Source organism: Oryctolagus cuniculus, chromosome 3 (genome assembly GCF_964237555.1).
Source record: "Oryctolagus cuniculus chromosome 3, mOryCun1.1, whole genome shotgun sequence".
NCBI classification, from domain to species: domain Eukaryota; kingdom Metazoa; phylum Chordata; class Mammalia; order Lagomorpha; family Leporidae; genus Oryctolagus; species Oryctolagus cuniculus.
In genome coordinates, this window is record NC_091434.1 from 158,366,063 (window position 1) to 158,390,412 (window position 24,350).

The window sequence follows — 24,350 nt, forward strand, 5'->3', positions numbered from 1 at the left end:
TCAAAAGAAAATGCTCAGTAACAGCAGCATGACACTTATTTGGCTTTACTGCAGTTTATCTCTTTATTACACTCCAGAATATACTGACTTTAAAAATGCTTTTATGGTAGGGACCAGTCACTATTGCATGATTCCATTTAGGGAATGCTGCAAAGGCAAGTGAAATGAATCTGTGCATCACTGTCCTGCTTGTTAAAAATAACCTCAGGTTTCTGAGACTCTCATCTTAGTGGTGACAGTTTACATGTAGAAAAGAATGCTAATTAAGACTTCCTTCAGGAGTCAAAGAAATATAAAATTTATCAACTGTATTAGCTGTATGCATGAAAAAACTTAAAAAGTCTGCTTTGCAATCATAACATCAGGTGTAACTTTTCTCTTTGCAGTGTATCCGCAACACCAGCATACCTTGAAAGGGCTGGTACTTACATCAAACAACTTTTCTATATACATTTCCTCGTTGACCTTTTCTCGAAGAATATCCTGGTTTTGCCGTACAAACATAATGTATGTGTCTGCCAGATCCATTCCTGGTTTCTGTCGGAAGGAAAAGTATGGGGAATAAGACAACATCAGCTCTTGACTGTGACATTATAATTTAATCATAACCTGGGAAATTCTAAAACTTTAATTTTGAAAATTAAAAAAGTAAAATATACTCACAACCAAATCAACAATGGGTACCTCCAATAAATTCCACAATTAAAGTAAATAAAACCATCTATTACTGATGTTTACAACTTGAGATCATAGTTATTATTAGTAACATGATTACAAATATGTGGTTGTCAATCTATAGATACCTTTTTTAAAATGACTATTTTGAAAGGTCAGTAGCATAAAGCAGTGTAAATGAAGGAATTTAGCAAAAAATTTCCATAAGCAATTATAATTTCCTAATTGTAAATACAATTCACCTTCGTCATCACTGGGTAGTTTATCAATATTAAAAAAAAAGTTAGCATTCCTTGGGCTGGCTTTCTTGACTACTATAAGTGCTCAAGGAATACAAATTAAATATTCTTATTAAGCTGATTAAAATATTACCAGGAACATATTGGGCAAAAAATACAATATATTACAAAGTGAAACATAAACCATTTTTGTAGAGTATCATTGCTTCTAATCACTATTTATCAACAGTAGTTCGAAGATAAAGTTTATTTTAGAAATGCAATATCTGAAAATTCTAAGCAAATTGGGTATAGAAGGAACATTCCTCAATACAATCAAAGCAATTTATGAAAAACCCATGGCCACCATCCTATTGAATGGGAAAAAGCTAGAAGCATTTCCACTGAGATCTGGTACCAGACAGGGATGTCCACTCTCACCACTGCTATTCAATATAGTTCTGGGAGTTTTAGCCAGAGCCATTAGGCAAAAAAAAGAAATTAAAGGGATACAAATGGGGAAGGAAGAAGTCAAATTATCCCTCTTTGCAGATGATATGATTCTTTATTTAGGGGATCCAAAGAACTCTACTAAAAGACTATTGGAACTCATAGAAGAGTTTGGCAAAGTAGCAGGATATAAAATCAATGCACAAAAATCAACAGCCTCTGTATCCACAGGCAATGCCATGGCTGAGAAAGAACTGCTAAGATCAATCCCATTCACAATAGCCACAAAAACAATCAAATACCTTGGAATAAACTTAACCGAGGATGTTAAAGATCTCTATGACGAGAATTACAAAATCTTAAAGAAAGAAATAGAAGAGGATACCAAAAAAGGGAAAAATCTTCCATGCTCATGGATTGGAAGAATCAATATCATCAAAATGTCCATTCTCCCAAAAGCAATTTATAGATTCAATGCGATGCCAATCAAAATACCAAAGACATTCTTCTCAGATCTGGAAAAAATGATGCTGAAATTCATATGGAGACAGAGGAGACCTCGAATAGTTAAAGCAATCTTGTACAACAAAAACAAAGCTGGAGGCAACACAATACCAGATTTCAGGACATACTACAGGGCAGTTGTAATCAAAACAGCATGGTACTGGTACAAAAACAGATGGATAGACCAATGGAACAGAATAGAAACACCAGAAATCAATCCAAACATCTACAGCCAACTTATATTTGATCAAGGATCTAAAACCAATCCCTGAAGTGAGGACACTCTATTCAATAAATGGTGCTGGGAAAATTGGATTTCCACGTGCAGAAGCATGAAGCAAGACCCCTACCTTACACCTTACACAAAAATCCACTCAACATGGATTAAAGACTTAAATCTACAACCCGACACCATCAAATTATTAGAGAGCATTGGAGAAACCCTGCAAGATATAGGCACAGGCAAGGACTTTTTGGAAAATACCCCAGAAGCACAGACAGTCAAATCCAAAATTAACAATTGGGATTACATCAAATTGACAAGTTTCTGTACTGCAAAAGAAACAGTCAGGAAAATGAAGAGGCAACCGACAGAATGCGAAAAAAATATTTGCAAACTATGTAACAGATAAAGGATTAATAACCAGAATTTACAAGGAGATCAAGAAACTTCACAACAAAACAAAAAACCCACTTAAGAGATGGGCCAAGGACCTCAATAGAGATTTTTCTTTTCTTTTCTTTTTTGTTTTTACAATTTTTTTTGACATGCAGAATTAGATAGTGAGAGAGAGAGAGAGAGACAGAGAGAAAGGTCTTCCTTCTGTTGGTTCACCCCCCAAATGGCTGCCACAGCCAGCACGCTGTGCCGATCTGAAGCAAGGAGCAAGGTGCTTCCTCCTGGTCTCCCATGTGGGTGCAGGGCCCAAGGACCTGGGCCATCCTCTACTGCCTTCCTGGGCCACAGCAGAGAGCTGGACTGGAAGAGGAGCAACCGGGACAGAACTGGTGCCCCAACCGGGCTAGAACCTGGAGTGCTGGCGCCACAGGCGGAGGATTAGCCAAGTGAGCCACAGCGCTGGCCAATAGACATTTTTCAAAAGAGGAAATCCAAATGGCCAACAGATACATGAAAAAATGTTCAGGATCACTACCAGTCAGGGAAATACAAATCAAAACCACAATGAGGTTTCACCTCACCCTGGTTAGAATGGCTCACATACAAAAATCTATCAACAACAGATGCTGGCGAAAATGTGGGGAAAAAGGGACACTAACCCACTGTTGGTGGGAATGCAAACTGGTTAAGCCACTATGGAAGTCAGTCTGGAGATTCCCCAGAAACCTGAAGATAACCCTACCATACAACCCAGCCATTCCACTCCTTGGAATACACAAAGGAAATTAAATTGGCAAACAAACAAGCTGTCTGCACCTTAATGTTTACTGCAGCTCAATTCACAATAGCTAAGAGCTGGAATCAACCCAAATGCCCATCAACAGTAGACTGGATAAAGAAATTATGGGACATGTATTTTATAGAATACTATACAGCAGTGAAAAACAATGAAATCCGGTCATTTGCAACAAAATGGAGGAATCTGGAAAACATGCTGAGTGAATTAAGCCAGTCCCCAAGGGACAAATATCATATATTTTCCCTGATCGGTGACAACTAACCTAGCACCAAAAAGGAAACCTGTTGAAGTGAAATGGATACTATGAGAAACAGTGACTTGATCAGCCCCTGTCCTGACTGTTGATGAACAACTTAATACTTTATCCCTTTTAGTATTTTTTTTTGTTCTACTTAATACCTTTGGTTGAACTTTTTAATTAACGCACAATTATTCTTAGGTGTTGAAATTTAACTGAAAAGTGATCCCTGTTAAATATAAGAGTGGGAATAAGAAAGGGAGGAGATGTACAATTTGGGATATGCTCAATCGGACTTGTCCCAATGACAGAGTTAGAAATGTACCAGGGGATTCCAATCAAGGTGGTATGTACCAATGCCATCTCATTAGTTAAAGTGATCAATTTCAGTTCACAATTGATCATAATGATAGGATTAAGAGTTAAAGGGATCACATAAACAAAACTAGTGTCTGATAATACCAACTGATATAATTAGAAAGGAGAGAACGATCCAACATGGGAAGCGAGATACACAGCAGACTCATAGAATGGCAGATGTCCTAAACAGCATTCTGGCCTCAGAATCAGCCCTTAAGGCATTTGGATCTGTCTGAAGAGCCCATGAGAGTATTTTAGGCATGGAAAGCCAAGACACTCTGGCAAAACAAAAAAACAAAAAACCAAAAAAAAAAAAACAAAAAAAAAACAAAAAAGAAAACAAAAAAACACCACCAACAACAAAACAAACAAACAAACAACAAACCTAAATGAAAGATCTCTGCAAGTGACATCCCAGTGGAAAGAATGGGCCATCAAAGAAGGAGGTACCTTTTTCTGAAGGGAGGAGTGAACTTCCACTTTGACTATGACCTTGTCTAAAGAAGATTGGAGTTGGCGAACTCAAAAGGCTTCCATAGCCTTGGCAACCCATGACAAGAGCCTAGGGTGATTACTGACACCATAATCAAGAGTGTCAATTGTTAAGTCAACAACAGGAGTCACTGTGTACTTACTCCCCATGTAGGATCTCTGTCCTTAATGTGTTGTTCAATGTGAATTAACTGTATAACTAGTACTCAAACAGTACTTTACACTTTGTGTTTCTGTGTGGGTGCAAACTGTTGAAAGCTTTACTTAATATATGCTAAATTGATCTTCTGTACATAAAGATAATTGAAAATGAATCTTGATGTGAATGGAAAGGGAGAGGGAGCGGGAGATGGGAGGGTTACAGGTGGGAGGTAAGTCATGGGGGGTGAAAATCCACTATAATCCAAAAGCTATACTTCAGAAATTTATATTTATTAAATAAATGTTAAAAATGCAATATCAATAAGCTACTCTCCTATGTGTAGACAGATATGTAACTTAGATTACTTTTCAAAGCTATCCAACATTTGGTATCTTCTAAAGTTAGAGGAGGAAGGGTAGGTAGGGTAATTACTCCTTGCTATAGACTACAAAATCAGGTCTAGGAAGGCCAGAAGCCTGAATGTCTGCTAAACTTTTCCTTTTCAACTTGTCTTTGACTCTCCCTTTTTTATATTAAAAATATTTATTCATTTACTTAGGAGGAGGAGGAGGGAGTGGAGAGAGAGCAAGTTAGCACCCATCATCTGGTTCACTTCCTAAATGCCTGCAATAGCTGCATCTCTGCCCAGCTGGGGACCAAAACCTTAATCTAGGTTTCCCACTTGGGGAGCAGGGATCCAAGGATTTACGCTATCTCTCAGGGTATGTATTAGGTAGAAGCTAGAATCAGAATTAGACCTAATTCTTTTTTTGTTTGTTTTTTAAATATTTATTTATTTGAAAAGCAGAGTTACAGAGAGGCAGAGGCAGAGAGAGAGAGAGAGGTCCTCCATTTGCTGGCCCACTCCCTAAATGGCCGCAACAGCCGGAGCTGCACCAATTCGAAGCCAGGAACCAGGAGCTTCTTCTGGGTCTCCCATGTGCGTGCAGGGGCCCAAGCACATGGGCCATCTTCTACTGCTTTCCCAGGCCTTAGCAGAGAGCTGGATTGGAAGTGGAGCAGCTGAGACTTGAACTGGCACCCATATGGGATGCTGGCACTGCAGGCCCCAGCCCTACCCACAATGCCACGGCACTGACCCCAGAACTAATTCTCAAGTACTCCAACATAGGATGTAGGCGCCCTAACTGGTGTCTTAATCACCAGGACAAATGACCATCTAGCTTCTTCTTGAGTTTTACATAATTTGACTAGTTAATAAAAATATTTATTTTCATCATTTAGACTGGGGATTGAGTCATAATCTGTACTGTATTAGTAGTTTGATTAGAGTATAATGCTAATAAAAACAAAAATAGTAAAATTGAAGCTCAGATAACCCATTTAGACTGGCACTATTCATGGCCATAGGATGCATTTACAACATTCATCAATAGATTCATTTGCAAAAGGAAATTTTGCTATGAAATTAGGTAAAAGATGCTACCGATCACTTAAGTATTCCTTCTCCTGGAGAAATAATTCAAGGTATACATTTGAGCAAAGCTAGGACAGTTCCTAAGTGAAGTACAGAAAGCTCTTCCAATTTCTGGGGATGGGTAAGCTTTATAAACCATAATAAAATTGCCTCTCTCTCTTAACCAATGTATACTATAGACAATGAATGTATCCTACTCATTCTATTTATAAAAATCAATTTTATTTTTAATGTTATTTCTGTACATTAAGAATCACTGCAATTTCTTATTATTGCTTGTACATTTAGCTTGCAGGGAGTCATATACTACATAAACTCAAGAAGCTTTCAACTTTATGCTGATATAACAAAATTAGTTAAACTTTGAACCATTTACTTGTCTTCACTGTGTCTCCCTCAGGGCAGCCATACATACTGTGGCCAATTAGTTCAAATATAGCAGAGGCAACTGAACACATGCATTCTTTTATGATTTTTATGCATCACTCTCATGTGCAATGTTTGAAAGTTTAGGGGCCAGCATTGTGGCATAGTGGGTTAAATTGCCACCTGCATCTGCATCCCATATGGGTGCTGGTTCGAATCCCAGCTGCCCCACTTCTGATCCTGCTTCCTGCCGATGCCTCTTGGAAAGCAGTGGAAGATGGCCTAACTGCTTGGGCCCCTGAACAGACTTGGGAGACCTGGATGAAGCTCCTGGCTCCTGGCTTTAGCCTGGCCCAGCCCTGGCTATTGCTGTCATTTGGGGAGGGAACTAGCAGATAGAAGACTGATCTTACTTTCTCTCTCTCTGCTTCTGTTTCTCCCTCTTGTAATGTTGTCTTTCAAATAAATAAATAATAACAATGTCTAAGTGACTATAAGGATAATCAATAAAAACTTATGCTGTTTTCTTTTTTGGGTGACAGAGAGAGATACAGGGAGGGAGGTAGGGAGAGAGGGAGATCCCCCATCATATGGTTCACTCCACAAATGGTCAAATGCCTGGAACTTCATCCAGGTCTCCCACATGGTTGGCAGGGATCCAAACATTTGGGTCGTTTTCCACTGTTTTCCCAAGCACATTAGCATGGAGCTGGTTTGGAAGCAGAGCAGCCAGGACTCAAACTGGCCCTCATATGGATGCTGGCATTGGAGACAGCAGCTTAACTGGTGCACCACAACGCCAGCCTCTGTTTATCAGTTTTTCTATTGATGAGGCAAGGTGGTCTGTACAAAGGTTACTGCTATTAATAAGGAGGGCAACTAACCCATAGGTTAAATATTTCTTTCTGTGCTTCTCAAAGTTTGTCAAAACACCACAAATGAGAGCATTTGGAAAACACACTGCCATTGAATGAAAATCACGTGAGAACTGTCTTTTACATGCAACAGAAAGATTTTTACATGCAACAGAAGGTTAGCTCAGCAATTGTGTTTCAGTCAGGTGCCTGGAAACAAGATGCTACTAACTATATAATATGCATAACCACCAAGACAGTTGAGTGCAGTCCAGCTAAACTGGGAGTTGAAGAACAGACAAAGGAGAGGCTAGCCTGCCCACCATTTTCCCCTACCCAACCCCAGTTTTATTTCTGTCCTTTAGAGGGAAACTATGCTCAGAGGCTTAAACCAATCACTGGATCCATTATATTCAGTGGAAACCCAGTTACGGCCAGGAAGATGGAAGACTAATAACAGCAATCAGTTGCCATGGACATGATGATAATTTTTTCTCTGTTTCATTGATTACTTCCAAGATAAACTTAGCTATTACTGACCAGAAAAGTGTATCGTTCACCATCTAAAACTAGTACCTTACAGTGGAAGTCAATAAGAATCTAAATAGTGTTCCCTATTGGCAGGTTGAGGGATATAATACTGAAATCTCTAAGTAAGATAATTTCATAACTTTCTAAGGAAATTATCTCTGGTTTAGGGTGTAACAGAAACCTCATCTAAAAGTCTGCTTTGACAAACAGTTTTTTTTCTTTTTGAAATTCCATTTCATTTTGTTTCCTTTCAGCAAATTAAAAGTAACTTGCATGGAAAACAAAACCTAGAATTCTTACATTCCTCATTAGCATTCTTTCTTTCTTTATCTTTGAGCTGTTTACCTATTCTTGAAACTGTGACATATGGGAATTTCACACCTAGTGAATATATTTTCATGTAGCTGTGGCATGAGACTATAATCATTAAAAGAATATACACAAGTAAGAGGAACTGCAACAGCTGGTGACATTTACCAATTAGAATTATAGTTCTTTAAAGCACTTTATCCTTCATTTGGTGTATGAAGGGTAATTATCTCTGATAAATTGCTGAAAAGATGCAATTTTCCTTTTAAACAGTTTCTACATACAGTACAAACGTGTTTGGATAGAAGACATTATCGCTGGTTCAGTGCTCCTTTGTGCTAAGATTCTCATTGTATGTAAAATTTATGTACTTTGAAAGTCACTGCATTCTATTATCAATGTTATCTTCTTAACAGACAATAAAGTATAATTAACGAGAACTAAGCACACTGTTAAATTTGTGTATGGATTTTGGTGTGTAAATGAGAAGAATGAGTGTGACTGCATTGTAGAGACAATATAATTACACATTCTGATGCAAGTGGCTGCCTACCAACTCTATCAAAGGAGCAACCTGTTAAACTTTAGCACCTGTGGATTTGGATGAGGTTTTACCAATAATCTTATATCCTAGAGAGCTATAGTTAGAAATATTTTCCTAATTGGTAATTAAATTAGTTGTCTTAATATGAGGAAATAATAATTGGAAACTACATAGCAGACACTATATATATATATATATATATATGCCACTTAGAGAGGTGAAATGATTTTTTTTCATTCTTCCCTTTAAACTTTTGAGATCCTCCATTGGGTAAGCACTAAAATATATCGTGTATTAAGGTAGTAATCTCTAAATAAAAAGAAGAGTTCTTAAGTCTTTTCTGACCAAAAAAGATTAGATTTGGCTAGTGAACGACAAAAAGATAAAAAAAAGTCCTATGAGCATAAAGAAATCAATAACTATGTAAGGAAGTAAAGTATTTTAAGGTGAGTTCCTCTGACATTAGCTGGCTAAGTAACTGAATACATCAGTGAGTGAATGAATTTAAGTGTGCAGACTCCGGCAATTTTTTTTCAAGCGTTAATCACTAGTTAACCTAGCAAGATGAACACGGTGTTTAAAAAAAAGTGAAAAAAATTCCTTGCTAATTACATGCTGCAAATGCTCTTACTTCCTGCTGCTGCACCTAATCCCACAGGTGCAAGTCTTTGCCTTCCCCATTCATAGGTAGGTGGGTGCAACACTGCACTCATTTTTCACAGCAGCAGAGTTAGATACAGAAGGAGTTGCTTAACCTTCCACTGGAGGTTAACAATACACTACACAAACACTGTCATGGTGTCTGTTTAACAAGGAGACACGTTTTGAAATATACTATTCCAGTCTCAAAGATTAATTAGAAACTACAATGTAATTGACTTAATTTAAAAGTGCATTTCTCGTAACATAGAGAAGCTTGCTTTGAAGGAACAATAAGGAGTGGAGCTGTGACATGTTTATGTACAATCACCTACATGCTTCAAAAATGAAATACTTGCATCTGGCCATTCATTACCATTGGAAGAAAAAGTGTATCTTGTAAGAAATAAGTCAATAGAATGTCATATAAGTTTGATTTTGTGGTAGGAATGTGTTACATATCTCAGCTCTGGCATTTAGGATTCAGTAATAACTTATTACTCATCATTAGGGAACACAGGACTTGATTCTACAAAGATTATTTAATCCAAGTATCAATTATTTTTCTTTCACTATTTAACATATCCTTCATTACTTTGACATTTATACATCAATTTCTATATTTCTATTTCAGTAAAATGTTCCCAAACTTTTCAAAAGTATTCGTAGTAAGCACAGTGCCCAGGCTCCCGTATGCCTATAATGGTGATCCTTAGTCTGGTCTGGTGTGCAATCCCTCTCCAGGTGACTATGTCCAGTGAGCAGGAGTTCACTCCCCAGGTTCTGCCTAGCTCTCATTCCGACATAAAGTACTGTGTATTCAGGTGGCCTCATCCAAGTCGTAAACAATTATCAGAAGCAAGCAAGTGATGGAAGGAGGGTATATAGCAGTGTCACTGGATTACAACTGTAGAAGTTAGTATTTGATATATGCGAGGTGCTTGCTATTCTAAAATCAAAGGAAAGTGAATGAAACAATATCTCAAATTCCCCATCCTGTGGAAGCTGGTCACATTCTGAAGTGGGGATGGAAACTGCAGAGGAACGCTTGGGAGCAGGAAACAAGGTACAGGCAGAAGGACCAACAATCCCATTTATTTCAATGGTGCTTTATGTTTACAAAGCACCTGCACATCCCTTTGCTCACCCAATCTACATAAAAGCTCATGGGGGAACCAGTACGTGGATTTTACTGTTACCCTAATTGCACAGGTGGGAAAACGGAAGCCCACTGGTCACACAGCCAGTAAGGGGAGAGGTGGGACTTGAACTCAAGTCAGTACAGCAGTGAGCTGGATTTCAGCCACATCCTGGGGATCTGAAATGCTGGAAATCTCAGACAAGTATCATGAAGAAGAGAGTATACTTGAGAGAACTACTAAGGGAGAGAAAGAAAAGCCATCTCCACACTCTTTGTAGGATAGACAACGAGGTCAGGCACCAGCAATGAGGAAGCCAGTGAATGGGCGACAGTCTCTTCTTCCTCACTGTTCTTTTTTCTTGGCCATTTAAATCCTTGCCACGTCCTCCAGGTTTGTTTCACTGAATTACCTCAGTGTGTAGCTCAGAGATTGTATACAGTGTGTGTGATAATGTGAACAAGAGCTTTTCAACAGGCATCTCTCTCCTTCCTTTCTTTCCTCTTTCTCCCTTCTCTCTTTCTCTGTCTCTCTCTCTCTCACACACACACCAAAATGCTCTTTAACTAATAAGACCTAAAGAACAAATTTCCAGAAGCAAAGTTGGAAAGGTATTTTTATATCTGGTCCAATTTCCAATTTCCTACATACTGCAGAAATCCTATCACATCTGGCTAACAGCGGCACAGCTTCTACTATGTCACCTTTGTAAACAACTTTAATTTTTCAAACAATGTCTTTCCATACACTGATTTCAATTCTGCCTCCCATTCATTTTTAGTCTTCGTTCCTACTTTTACTCACTTTATTGATATGGATTGAGAGTATATATTCTTTAAATGGTAACTGCGCACATATTGAAGAATGCTATCTTTTGTCTTAGATATTTTCCCTTCTTCTGGGGAAACAGTCAGATTTCCTTCTTTTCACCTCCTAATAAGCCATTATTTCCAGATCACTTTAAGTATCCTGGCTGAGCCCTATAGGGGGAAGTAAAAGGAATGTATCATTGTTTTTAAATGTTTATTATTTGCATCTACTTGAAAGGCATGGGGAAGGGAGGAGGGGGGAGAGTGGAAGAGGAAGGAAGGAAGGGAGAGAGGGAGGGAGGGAGAATCCTTTATTCATTGGTTCACTTCCCAGGTGCCCACAACAGCCAGGCCTGGGTCAGGCTGAAGCTAGGAGCGCAGCACTCCATCTGGGCCTCCCATGTGGGTGGCAGGAACCCAGGTAGTTGGGCCATCATCTGCTGCCCACTAGGTGCATTAGCAAGAGGCTAGATAGGAAGCTGAACAGCTAGGGCTCCAAATGGCAACTTGACCTGCTGCATTACAATGCCTGCCCCAAATGTGTCATTCTTAAGAGAATTGTGTGATTTTTCCACAATACAGATGTGATTGCTATAGTGTAGAAAGCAATGTCTATTTTCTAGAATCTGGACACTAGTTTTTACTGTAATCCATAATAACAGTATGGATAGATGATAGTTACTCCAGTAACCCTGAAAAGTACACACTCACAGGAAGTCACACAAGATGTGTCTATTGTATAGGCCAAGAAACCAGTGTTCAAGGTCACAATGACAGTAAGCAAAGTTTCACAGATAAGTAGTCTGGTTCCTCAGCCTGCTGAATCCCTCTGTTGTGCAGCCTCTGCACATTCCATTACCTGATTTGTCATTTTAAATAACCACCCCGCTCCCTGAACATATATGCCTATCAAATACATCTTACCTAAATTATAGGTAGCCAGCATGTATTTCTTTTGTGTTTAATGCTCTAATCCTACTGAGTTTTTGGCTTTGTCCTAGTATTCCTGGTTGCAAAGCTAATGTGAACACTGTCATAGTTAGAAGGATTCATGCAGTATAATTTCTTCACCCATTAAGTGGCAAAATGAAGCCACTTAAGTGAAGTAATGCCCAAGGCCATACAGTTAATGTGAGAGTATAGCTGTATAAAAGGAATTACAGCTCAGCTCTTTTAAGTCCTAGACCAGTGCTCACTTAAAAAAAATTTTTAAAGATTTTATTTATATGAGAGGTAGAATTATAGAGAGAAGGAGAGACAGAGAGAAGGGTTTTCCATCCACTGGTTCACTCCTGAAATGGCTGTAAAGGCCGGAGCTGGGCCTATCCTAAGCCAGGAGCCAGGAGCTTCTTCCAGGTCTCCCACATGGGTGCAGGGGCCCAAGCACTTGGGCTGTCCTCTACTGCTTTCCCAGGCCATAGCCGAGTGCTGGACCAGAAGAGGAACAGTCAATTCATATTCAATTCAATCCCATATAGGATGCTGGTGCCACTGGTCGAGGGTTGGCCCACTATGCCACAGCACCGGCTCCAGTGCTTACTTTTAAAATAAACAATTTATTTTTGAATAATCTTATACTTACAGAAAAAATGAGGGGATGGTAGAGTTACATATATACTCCACAGCCAATTCCTCCTATTATTATCATCTTACATTATGTACGGTACATTTGTTACAATTAATGAACATATAATGCAATATTAATTCATGTCCACACTTGATTCAGATTTCCTCAGTCTTTTCCTAATGATTTTGTTGTGTTCCTTGATCTTATTTAGGAGACCACACTACATTTAGTTATTGTGTCTCCATGGACTCCTCTTGGTTGTATGAGTTTCTCAGACTTCCTTTGGTTTTGAGGACCCTGACAAGTTGAGTACCCTTAACCATCTGTGGCATACCTTTTAATGAGATGTGTAAGAGTTTTCTCATGATTAGACTGGAGCTAAAGATTTTTTGGAGGAAGACCACAGAGGTAAATTGCCATTTTGTCACACCACATCAAGGGAAAATATTAACAAACTCTGTTGGTGTTGACCTTGATCAACTGGGTGAGGCAGCATTTGTCAGGCTGTTGCAGTCACTCTACTACCTACCTGCCTTTCATCCTAAACTGTGTGGAAGGAAGTCACTGTGTACAGCCCACACTTAAAGAACCTCAATTATTTCACATATCTTTGCTATAGCGTTAGGTTCTTTAAAGATGCAGTGCCATGTATCTACCATTACAGTCCAGATCCCAGGGAGAAACTCACCACTTAGTAATGTGCCATGGACAGACTACATTGATGATACAGTACTTTCTGCTCTGGGGGAAGAGGGGATACTTGATTGCATAATATAGCACAGTTTTATTGCCCCAAGAAAGCCCCCACACTTCACCTGTTCAGCCTTCCCCAAATGTGGTCTCATGGCAATCACTAATACATTTACAATCTTTATAGTTTTGCTTTTATAGAAGGATACAAGTAGGATCAGACAGCATGAAGTCTTTTCAAAAGCTGGCAATATTCATTTTAGATCCACCTGTGTCTTCATATGACCTGACAGTTCATTGTTCTTTGTTTTTGTTTTTCTGAACAATAATATTCCATTGTATGGATGTACTATTGCCTGTTTTATCTAGTTACCTTCTGAAGGATATTTTTGGTTGGCTCCAGTTTTGATTATGAATAAAGACACTGTGAACATTTGAATGTAGGCTTTGGTATGGACATATGTTTTCAAATCAGTTGGATAAATACTAAGGATTATGACTGGTTGGTTGCACATAAGACATGCTTAGTTTTCTAAGAAACTACAAGTCTTCCAAAGCAGTTGTACCATTCTGCATTTCTACCAGAAATGAGTAACAGTTCCTACTGCTTTCTTTTATTTTAAACATTTTGCTGTTAGCAGATTTTTTTAACAGTTCTAACAGGTACACAGTGGTATATCATTATTGTCTTAATTTACATTTCCCTAATGACAAGTAATACCACACATCATTTCATACACTTGTTTGATATCTGTGTTTCTTTGCTGCTGTACTCATTCAGATCATTCACCCATTTTAAAAACTGGGTGGTCTGCTTTCTTATTGTTGAGTATCAAAAGTTCCATGAACATTTTGGATACAAGTCCTTATCAAATACACATTTTGAAAATATTTTATTCTCATTTGAGACTTATTCTTTCATTCTCTCAACAGAGCAAAGCAGCACAATTATCAATTTTTAGGTTCAATTTATCATTTTTTTTTCAGGAGTCATGTTGTCTTGTTTTGTATCTAAAAACTCATCACCAAATCCAAGGTCATATATATTTTCTCTTACATTTCCCTCTAGAACTTTTATGTTTTGCATTTTACATGTAGATCTCATTTGAGTTCATTTTTGTTCTCATGAGACATTAAGAGTTTTTTTCCAGAGAGACTTATTAGCTGGAGTCTGTATATAAAGAAGAGTAACAGCCAATAGGATCTCTAGCATTTAAAGTTAATATGTACAGCCAGCCATAATAGAAGTGTGAAGTCTAGATATGATGGAGAAACTCATCTCTTAGTAATATGCCATGGGTAGACTATGTACAGTGCTGTGCTCGAGGGTGGTGGGGTGTAACTTGATTGAGTAGTGACATTGGCAGCTGGAAGTCAGCTAAGAGAGTGACTGGTAGGACGAGGAGTCTGGGTATGACTTCTCTAGCAGTATCCATGATGACACACCTGTTTTCCCATCTTGTTCCTAGACTGTGAAGAACCTGAGGCAAAAAATGTACATTTTCAGCATGTATGCCAGGGCCTGGTGCTTAGCATGTGTTAAATAAGCATTTAATTAGTGGGTCTAGTGAAGAAGTTGATGATGTCTAACCTAGAAAATGAGAGTTCTGCAAACAACACATGCCTATGTATAGATGCAATACCTCTTGGGAATAGGAGACATGGCAATTGTCATCCCATATTTGAAGGGCTGTTATACAGAAGAAGTATTAGAAGAATGATTAATGGGAAGAATTCACAGAGGTACAGAATTTCAATTCATTACACTGAAAGTAGGCTGCCTTATGGTGAGGCTGCAGTCACTGAAATAATTGAACACAGCTCAACTAAATCTTGCAGGAGATAATAAGGGAGGGGACTTCCTAACTGGGAATGAGCCACTTCCTTGTCTTGATAAAAACTCTGAAATTCTACATGGTGTAGTAGATCTACTGCAGGGTCAAATGAAGAACTTTAAAAGCCCTAAGAACATGAATGACTGCGTGTTTTAGGAAGTCCAACAAATTTTAGATGTATCCATGATGACTTACCCCTTTCTAAGATATCAAATATGAAACCTTCCCCATAATTCTCCCTTTTGTTCTTTTGCAATGCTGCCTTGTGGAAAGCCCTGTACAGGACATTAGTTCTACTTATTGCCCAGTATTGATTCTCTAGTTCTAGGTAAGACAAAGAGTGTGCAAAAACTCCTCAGTGAGTCATTTATAAAATAAAATGCCCTGGTTCCAAGAAACCCTATGCAAAAACAAGAAAATCCAGGGCCTTTTAATTTAAAATGTCCATTTATACCCACAAAAGCAATAAAGCTGGGAACGAAATTTAGTTATGCATTCTAAAACTAAGAGCCACCTACAACTAACATACAAAGCTTTTCAGCACTCAAATTGCTAAACTTCTTTAACATGAACTAGAGATGTGATGTGCTTCAGTCATGGAAAGATGACTGCCAGTCCATCTAGTTTCACATTTTAAGTTTTTTCACTGTGCTCTAATATTTTTGAAATTTGATACTTAAGCTTAAAACATGACTAAGCAAAATGCGTTAGGCCTTGATATTGTGATAATAGAATTTAGAGCAAAAATAAATGTGATTAGTGCTGCACTAATTTGTTGATTATATATACTATGTGTACTTCATGATTTCCACTCATGTCATCTTAATCTTAGAACAAATTTATGGGTTTTGAATTATTTCCCATCACGTCTTTGGAAGATAAAATGTTAAAATGAGTGACTACTGATTTAATAACACTTTTATACTTGTTTATTTACTTATTTGTTGCAGCAAAGTAAAATTTTATTTCATTCCATAGTTTAAAAGTTAAATGTTCAAATTTTATTCCTGAACTGCAGAATATCACAAGGCCTTATTGATCAGGGTCTCACTTTATATTTAGAAAACGAATTCTTTGATTTATTGGTTCCTCCTAATTGCTACAAGGATACTTTCAAAAAGTTCATGGAGAAATTGAATTAAAAGTAAATTTAACTGTGGCAAAAAGTGTCCCACATGAAGGACTTTTGTGGGTGAGAACTCAGCAAAAAGAAATGGTCATCAAAGAAGGATGTACTTGACAATAGGTCTGATCTGATTTCATCATCATTTAAAAAATCATCTATTATTTTTCACTTTATGCTTCAGTGTGGGAGCAAACTGTTGAAATCTTAATGTATGCTAAACTGATCTTCTGTATATAAAGAGAATCGAAAATGAATCTTTTTTTTTTTTTTGACAGGCAGAGTGGACAGTGAGAGAGAGAGACAGAGAGAAAGGTCTTCCTTTGCCGTTGGTTCACCCTCCAATGGCCGCCGCGGCCAGCGCGCTGCGGCTGGCGGACCGCGCTGATCCGATGGCAGGAGCCAGGAGCCAGGTGCTTTTCCTGGTCTCCCATGGGGTGCAGGGCCCAAGCACCTGGGCCATCCTCCACTGAACTCCCTGGCCACAGCAGAGAGCTGGCCTGGAAGAGGGGCAACCGGGACAGAATCCAGCGCCCCGACCGGGACTAGAACCCGGTGTGCCGGCGCCGCTAGGCGGAGGATTAGCCTAGTGAGCCGCGGCGCTGGCTCGAAAATGAATCTTGATGTGATTGGAAGGGGAGAGGGAGTGGGAAAGGGGAGGGTTGCGGGTGGGGGGCACGTTATGGGGGGGAAGCCATTGTAATCCATAAGCTGTACTTTGGAAATTTATATTCATTAAATAAAAGTTAAAAAAAAAAGAAGGATGTACTTTTCTCTGAAGGGAGGAGACAACCCCCACTCTGCTTATGGCCTTGTCTAAATACTGATGGAGTTTGTGGACACAAAAGGCTTCCATAGCATTGGCAGCTCATGGCAAGAGCCTTAGGTGATCATTGACGTCATAACTAAGAGTGTTAATTGTTAAATTAACAACAGAAGTCACTGTGCATTTACTTCCCATGTAGGATCTCTGTCCTCAATGAACTGTATTATGAGAATTAACTGCAAAACTTGTTCTCAAACAGTACTTTTCACATTGTATGTATGTGTGTGTGCGGGTGCAAACTGTTGAAATCTTCACTTAGTATAGAGTTGGTCTTCTGCATATAAAGTTAATTAAGAATGAATTTTAATGAAGAATGGGATGGGAGAGGGAGTAGGGGTGGGAGGGCGGATATGGAGGAAGAACCAATATATTCCTAAAGTTGTACCTATGAAATTTGCATTCATTAAATAAAAGCTTAAAAAATAGCTTACGCAGAGAAAATAATGTATGATAAAAACTTAAAAAAAAGAAAAAAAGGCTTCTATAGCCTAGGTAGCTCACGTCAAGAGCCTCGGATAATCACTGATGTCATACTTAAGAGTGTTAATTGTTAGAGTAACAATAGGAGTCACTGTGCACTAACTTCCTATGCAGGACCTCTCTCCTCAAAGAGTTGGATTATGAGAGTCAATACTAAAACTTGGTCACAAAGATTTACCTTGTTTTAATGTATTAAGTGGAGGACATCATCTAATGTTTAAGTGCCTGCAAAAGATGCGCCCTTCTTGGGTTCCTCTCCAAAGTTAACTCCATACACACACACACACACACACACATATACATAAGTCAAACCTCAGAAAGATTTATTTTAATTGAATTAAAAAGTTCTTTTATTATAAAGACAATCCTACTGCACAGTAGGGTAATAATAGTTAACAATAACATACTGTACTTTCTAAATAGCTAGAAGAAAGACTTCTAAATGTTCACACTAGAAAGAAATCTTGAATTATGAAGCGATAGATGATAATTACCTGAATATTATGATTAAAATGTATGCATGTATCGAAATATTACATTGTACCCCACAAATATGTACAAAAACTGTTTGTCAATAAATAAAAATAAAAAAGTAAGTTTATTTTGGTGCAAAAAAGGTTTTAAACCTATGCATAGTTGTTTTATAATACATATTTTCATGAACTTCGTGACGGCCTCTTGTATGCATATATTTCAAATTTTTTTCAACAAAATGAGCTTATCTTAAATTTTATTGTTAAGTGATATATAAAAGATTGTATTTATAGGGTACATGTGCTATTTCTATATATGAATATACTGTAATGTCCAATCAGGGTAAATACATTTATCACCTCAAATATTTAACATTCTTTATAAATAAAACATTCAAAGCCCTTTCTTCTAGTTGTTTCTGAAAATATACAGTAAATTACCATTATCTGTCTATCGTGCAACAGAACACTAGAACTTCTTACTCTGATATAACTACAACTTTACACGCATTAATCAACCTTTCTCCATCTCTCTGCCCTTCATTCCCACCTCATGAACTCTGAGATACCCATGTATTTCTAACTCTCATAAGAAATTGCTATGGCTTTCATACAAAGGGAAGGAAGAGCAGGCATTTGTTTTTTATAAAGAGTGTAAGGCATTTTCCATCTCAACCTAGGGTGTTATAACTTCCCTCTGCAACTCTGGTTTCATGTTCTCATGATGAGTTAACCTCCATAACAGCTCCCAAGTTATGATGGAAAAAGTATACTGAGATAACCTTGCCAAGCCTTGTTATGAGGGTTTGTGCTTGCTTAACGAAAATATATTATCCCTGAGGGGATGACATTGGTTTAAAGATCTGAAATAAACATGCAGCGACCAGTAAATATTTTATATAGTTTGATAAAACAGATTAAAAAATACTCACTGGGACATCAACATATTTTGCAGCTGCTTTCACCTTAAGTAGGAAAGAAAGGAAGAAATTTCGAGAATTATTATAATTGCTGCATTAGTACTATGATAAAAGATAGCAGAAGAGAACTCACTCAAATACTTACAGTGAATGACAGGATAGACGAAAAGAAGGTGCCTTCATCATATCTTGACAACTTAGACAACACCCCTTCCAACACTGAAACAAACTGTAATACAGTTGATAGTGAGTATTTAGAGTGTGATTGTGCATGCAAACTCGTAACAGGGCAAACAATTCCTGAACCAATTTTTCCCATGGCACAGAAATCCACAATGACATTGACAGCTGAGGTCAAACTAACTTACACTGTCTATTCTCTCATTCTGAACATAAACTCTCAAGTCCTTTCCCACTGTTGGAAACACATATGAGATAATTTAAACCATTAATACATAACTTCAGGTTAATGCAACTATTCTTGAAAACATTTTTCAACTGCAAGAAAGCTGCTGAGAAACAATGACGGTTAAGTTTAATCAAATTCCTTTCTCTCATATATTACTTTACTACCCTGTCCCTGGCAAGCTCTTCTGCCTATTCTACATAGGAGGTGGAATAAAACAGAGCACACAATGAAATGGAGGTTAAACTTACGGGCTCTTGCAATATTGGAACCATATTATTTAACAAGCATTTACCAAGCAGTTGTAAGAACCATTCAGCTTCCAGACCTAGCAGTTGGGGAGCTAAAACATGTACAGGTACTGTAGGGTACAATGGAAGGAGCACTAAAATGAAGATTCATATCCCAGCTCTGTCAGGGAGGACCCAGTCCAAACCTGTAGTTCTCAGGCCTGAATTCCTCCACCAGTTAAGTGAGTGTGTTGTGGTTGGGGAGGGAGAGGGTACGGATTTTAAATATCAGTCTTAAAAGTGTGTTACTTGTCTAAAAGTTTATATTTCTGTAAAACGAAAACAAAGACAACTACACTGTAATAGAATACAAACATAAATGTGGAGAAGCTCACTTTCTTGAGAGTCATGGAGATCAATGAATAAGAGATACTAATAAGGATAAACCACCCTACATCTTTCCTCTTTAGAACTAAAATAATACACACTATTGACAAATTATACACTCCCAAAGGGAAAATACCGACAAGGTTTTTTAAATACGAAAAGGGAAATTAACAAAGGCTGGTTTTTGTTCACATAGCAGCTTCTTCAACAAAGTGGTAATAGTTCCAGGGACGCGGCTTATTGGTCTCTGGTGACCAGAGAACTCACTGTGAGTGCACAGGAGATCATATTTTCTCTATGGCTGATCAATTACTGCAAAATAGTTTACGCAAAAGAAACAGAAGCTTCCCTATAGGGTTCTCCATCACATCACTTGCCACATGATGTAAGAACACAGAAACAAAACTGTGCAAACTGTTGACTACAATCTTATTTTTAAAGAATGAGAATTATATATGGCTGTGTAGTTATCCTAAGGGATACACATAGCAAAAAAAATATAAACTGCTCAAAAGTCAAAGTCAATTTAGCACTTTCTTCCTTTCCATTAAGATTTGTTACCAATCATGACTGCTTAACTCAACTTAGTGTGGTCTTCAAGACCCAGCAGACAATACTGTAGGGCTGTGGCAGACCAGGGGAAGGGAATTCCAAACTTAATGGCTTCTCAGTGGAAAATGTCCATCCCCTGTAACACAAGCTTGACAGCCAGGGTGTGCTGGCTCATTTGCAACAATTGCTATGGTTACCAGACAAGCTGAACCACTGAAAGCTCTAGGACAGTACCCCATTCTCTGTGCTTTCTTGAGCGTTTATGCATATATGTGAATGATACTGAGGGACGAGGCAAGCTTGAGGCAAGAATCCTGTGGATGGTTATAGAAGATCTGGGTTCAGGATGCTGCTTTGCCACTGTCTGGCCATGAGATAACTCAAGCCATGCTGCTTTTCTCCCTTCAGAACACTCATCACTGAGGGGGGAAAATGATAGATATCCTGCCCACCTTATAAGGATGGTATGAAGATCAGTGGAGGTGAAAATGGCAAACTGCTATAGAAAGGCAAATGAGTAATATTACTGGTATAATTACTTAAATCGCTATCCACTATTACATGTCTAAAAACCTAAATCACAAGTGAATGAGGATAGACTTAGGACTGCTTAGTGACAGAGAAGAGTAGATGAGTTTGGTTCTCAGCCGCTGTGTCTAATTCAATTAAATCTACGGAGCATCTACAGAGGTAGATCTGAGCTGAATCTGTCTGTCAGGAGACTGCTGGAGTCCTGCCTGTTTCATGGCCAGCAGAGCAGGAAGGCAGTCTGGTTCCAGAGCTGACATTTTCCACCTTCATGCTGTACCACTGTTGTAAAGATTGAGGTGTACCACGAAATGACGCAGCATATGAGAAGTGCTTACTAAATGCCATTCTGTTATCATTATTGTGACTTAGCACCTAAGATTGGAAATGCAAAAATATGATTCTTAGACCTTTTCCTCCAGGAGCATACAGACTAAGCGGAGAGATGGGAGAGACAGACATAAACACAGCTGGGTATGACACCAGGCAGAAGTGTTATGGGCCCGTGCAGAGGGGCAAACAGTGTAACTGAACCTGGGAAGAAAGAATGGCTGGGGGATGGAGGTGAGCCTCATTTGTGAAGTGGCATGGGACCTGAGCTGCAGAATAGTGGAAACAGAGTAGATCACACACTTGGGGAGCATCCCGTTAGGGCAGAAATGCCTTCCACTACCGCACCTGGCAGCCCCTCTGGTGGGTTTCCTCTTTAGAGTAGGCAGCAGCATGGAGTATGTCCTTGTGAAGTCCTCAGTGTGGACTTGGGGTCTGCTGCAGCCAGGCCACGGTATTCTTTGCCTGCAATTCCACAAAAGTGAGGCACCTCTATCCTTGGGTTCTCTCCTCTCCCAAAAGGTCCTTGGGGAGGCATGGGACAGCAGGGACACTGTGCTTATGTGGTGGTGAGCACTGACTGTACCTTTGGGACCGACCAGCTGCGCTGTGCACTTCCTACAGAAAGGTTTTCTTTCTGAGGTTTTTGTTGAGGTACATGTGATAGAAACCAAACTCTATTAAAATCAGGCTCCACTGATAGTGATCTATTTTCCATCTGGTTTTTAATTGCACAAAACAGCAAGATTCCAAAGACACCGAGTTAAGTGCTGGGTTTCGGTGCTGGGTCTTTAACTGCTTCCTGTGAACTTGCTCTGTACAGCTCAGGGAGTATATAAATACTTGGGGGTTTGCCTTGTGCTCTCTGTTCTCCTGAGAGTGTCTGGTTGGAATGAAACACTGTAATCTCTTTGTTTCCCTGCTCTTTATTGTGGATGCCATTTACTGGGTTTGTTTGAATAATATTTAACACCTAGAGTCTGGGTAATTACCGACTTTGCCTCATGATGCATCCTCTTAAGGAAATTAAAGATGAAAGAAAGCACTCTGAAATGACTGGTGCAACAAAATACTAAGAGTGCCACAAGGCGCATTGGTTTAAGTTTCCTGTGGAATTTTAACAGGATATAAGACTCATATGTTAGATAAAACCATATATTCTAAGAAGTGACAGGAAGATTCCAGCTATAGACTGATGGGTTCAAGACACAGTTCTCTCCTTTTTTGCTGAGACATTTTATGAAATACAAGGGATATTTGCATCATTTACATGACAAGTTAAATGACAGCCATCCATAATAAGACTGATGATGAATGACTGGGTTTCTTCTGTGGGAGGAGTGAGACTAGGGATAACTGTTAACTGATGTTTTGCTTGCTTAGACTGGGATTGAATAGTATTGTTAAAAACCCACATGCAACCAGAGTATCATGAACTGGAAGAAAACAGGGTTTCCTTCCTCAATCAGAATGTTTATGCTATGTTACAGTGCAATGGTCTCTTGCCAGCCTTCTTTCTCCTGTGGGTGAATCCACTCCTTCCTTGAAGCTTTGTTCCAACCAACTCCTAAAAGGTCTTTTTAGTTCATGTTCTTCTCTATGAAGGAAGAATGGTCTTTGGCAGCATGTGTTTATTCATAACATACCTTGTTCTGCAGTATCTAAGAAAATGGGCAAAACAGCATTCTCTACACTGTCTTCTTTTATCATTCCTTTCCTGATTACTCCCTCCTTCCAGCCCAAAAATATAGAGACCTACTGTATTCTGCTCTGTTTCTATTAGTGTCTGTTATCCTTTTGGAACACACACTTTGATTTGAACAGATGCATTCTGATCCAAACAAAGAAATATGATCAAGTTAATTTCACAGGGCCGAATTAGGGAGATATTTTAATTCCATCATCCAGGTAGTTAGAAGTGCTATTGCTCCATTTTATTCTTAAGAGAAATTTAAGGGAAATATAGATAATCAGAAGGAATATGGATAGCTGACAAATATCTATATATTTATTTAGTGAGAAAGTGTCTGTCCTTCCCTAAATCCCTTCTGGGAATAGTTGAGAGTCTAGAAGTTAAACATTATTCTGATAATCATTTATTTCATGCCCAGAATTGATTGAACTGCTTGTTAGAGGAGCCCATTGTGAAGATGGTCACTTCTCACTGGCTCTGTTGACCATCTGCCCTGACCAGCTCTTACGCTTTCTATTCCATCTTCATCATCCCATGCAATGAATTCCACTTTCACCAACTTGTAGTTGTCCCATACCAACCTACCTGCCTACGGTGGTCCATAGCACCTATGTACTGGTGTGAAACAATATCTAAGGAGAGATGCACAGGCTGATCAGTACAACCTGGATGAAGTGGGGACACAAAGCTACTGGAGGACGGAAAGCTACATCTTTTCCTCTCTGGCATTGCTGAGTTCTCTATGATGTCCTGGAAAGTTGAGGGACCTCCAGGGTGAAGTCACGACTACTGGCTCCTATCACATGGCCTTGGATCTCTGTTTCTGTGTCTGTAAGCAGTGGGCTTGGACTCTGGCAATCAGGCCTGGTTTGGGAAATAATATCACACATGTGGGCTCTAGGTCTCTTTCCCCTTTTCAAAAGGAGCAGCTTTGCTTTGTTTGGTGTTTATTTTGCAATGCTAAGATATATCTGAAGATACTGAATATATTTCATGCACAACTTTATATAAAGATGTATCTCATAAACACTATAAAAATGTTTGAAAACCCTCTAAGTAAGTGACCTGGGATTCTCTTTCATTTCCAGAATTCTGTGTACGATGGGATTCTAAAGCCTCAGGACCAAAAGTGCGAGCCCCCAACAGGATTTTTGTTTTAGACTGAGAAAAGGTTGAAGAATTTT

The 24,350-nt window shown here is 38.7% G+C and overlaps 1 protein-coding gene across 11 annotated transcripts in view; it reads right to left on the reverse strand.

Annotated features, from left to right (window-relative positions):
* Positions 1-24,350, reverse strand: part of CADPS2 (calcium dependent secretion activator 2) — a 665,654-nt gene that overhangs the window by 27,463 nt on the left and 613,841 nt on the right. For all 11 annotated transcript variants that reach the window (XM_051849752.2, XM_070071264.1, XM_008258272.4 and 8 more), the window contains 3 exons: positions 19,186-19,269; positions 19,053-19,085; positions 430-537 (listed from right to left, as the gene is read on the reverse strand). In XM_051849752.2, the coding sequence (XP_051705712.2) occupies positions 430-537; positions 19,053-19,085; positions 19,186-19,269 (225 nt within the window). The remainder of the gene's footprint in view (positions 1-429; positions 538-19,052; positions 19,086-19,185; positions 19,270-24,350) is intronic.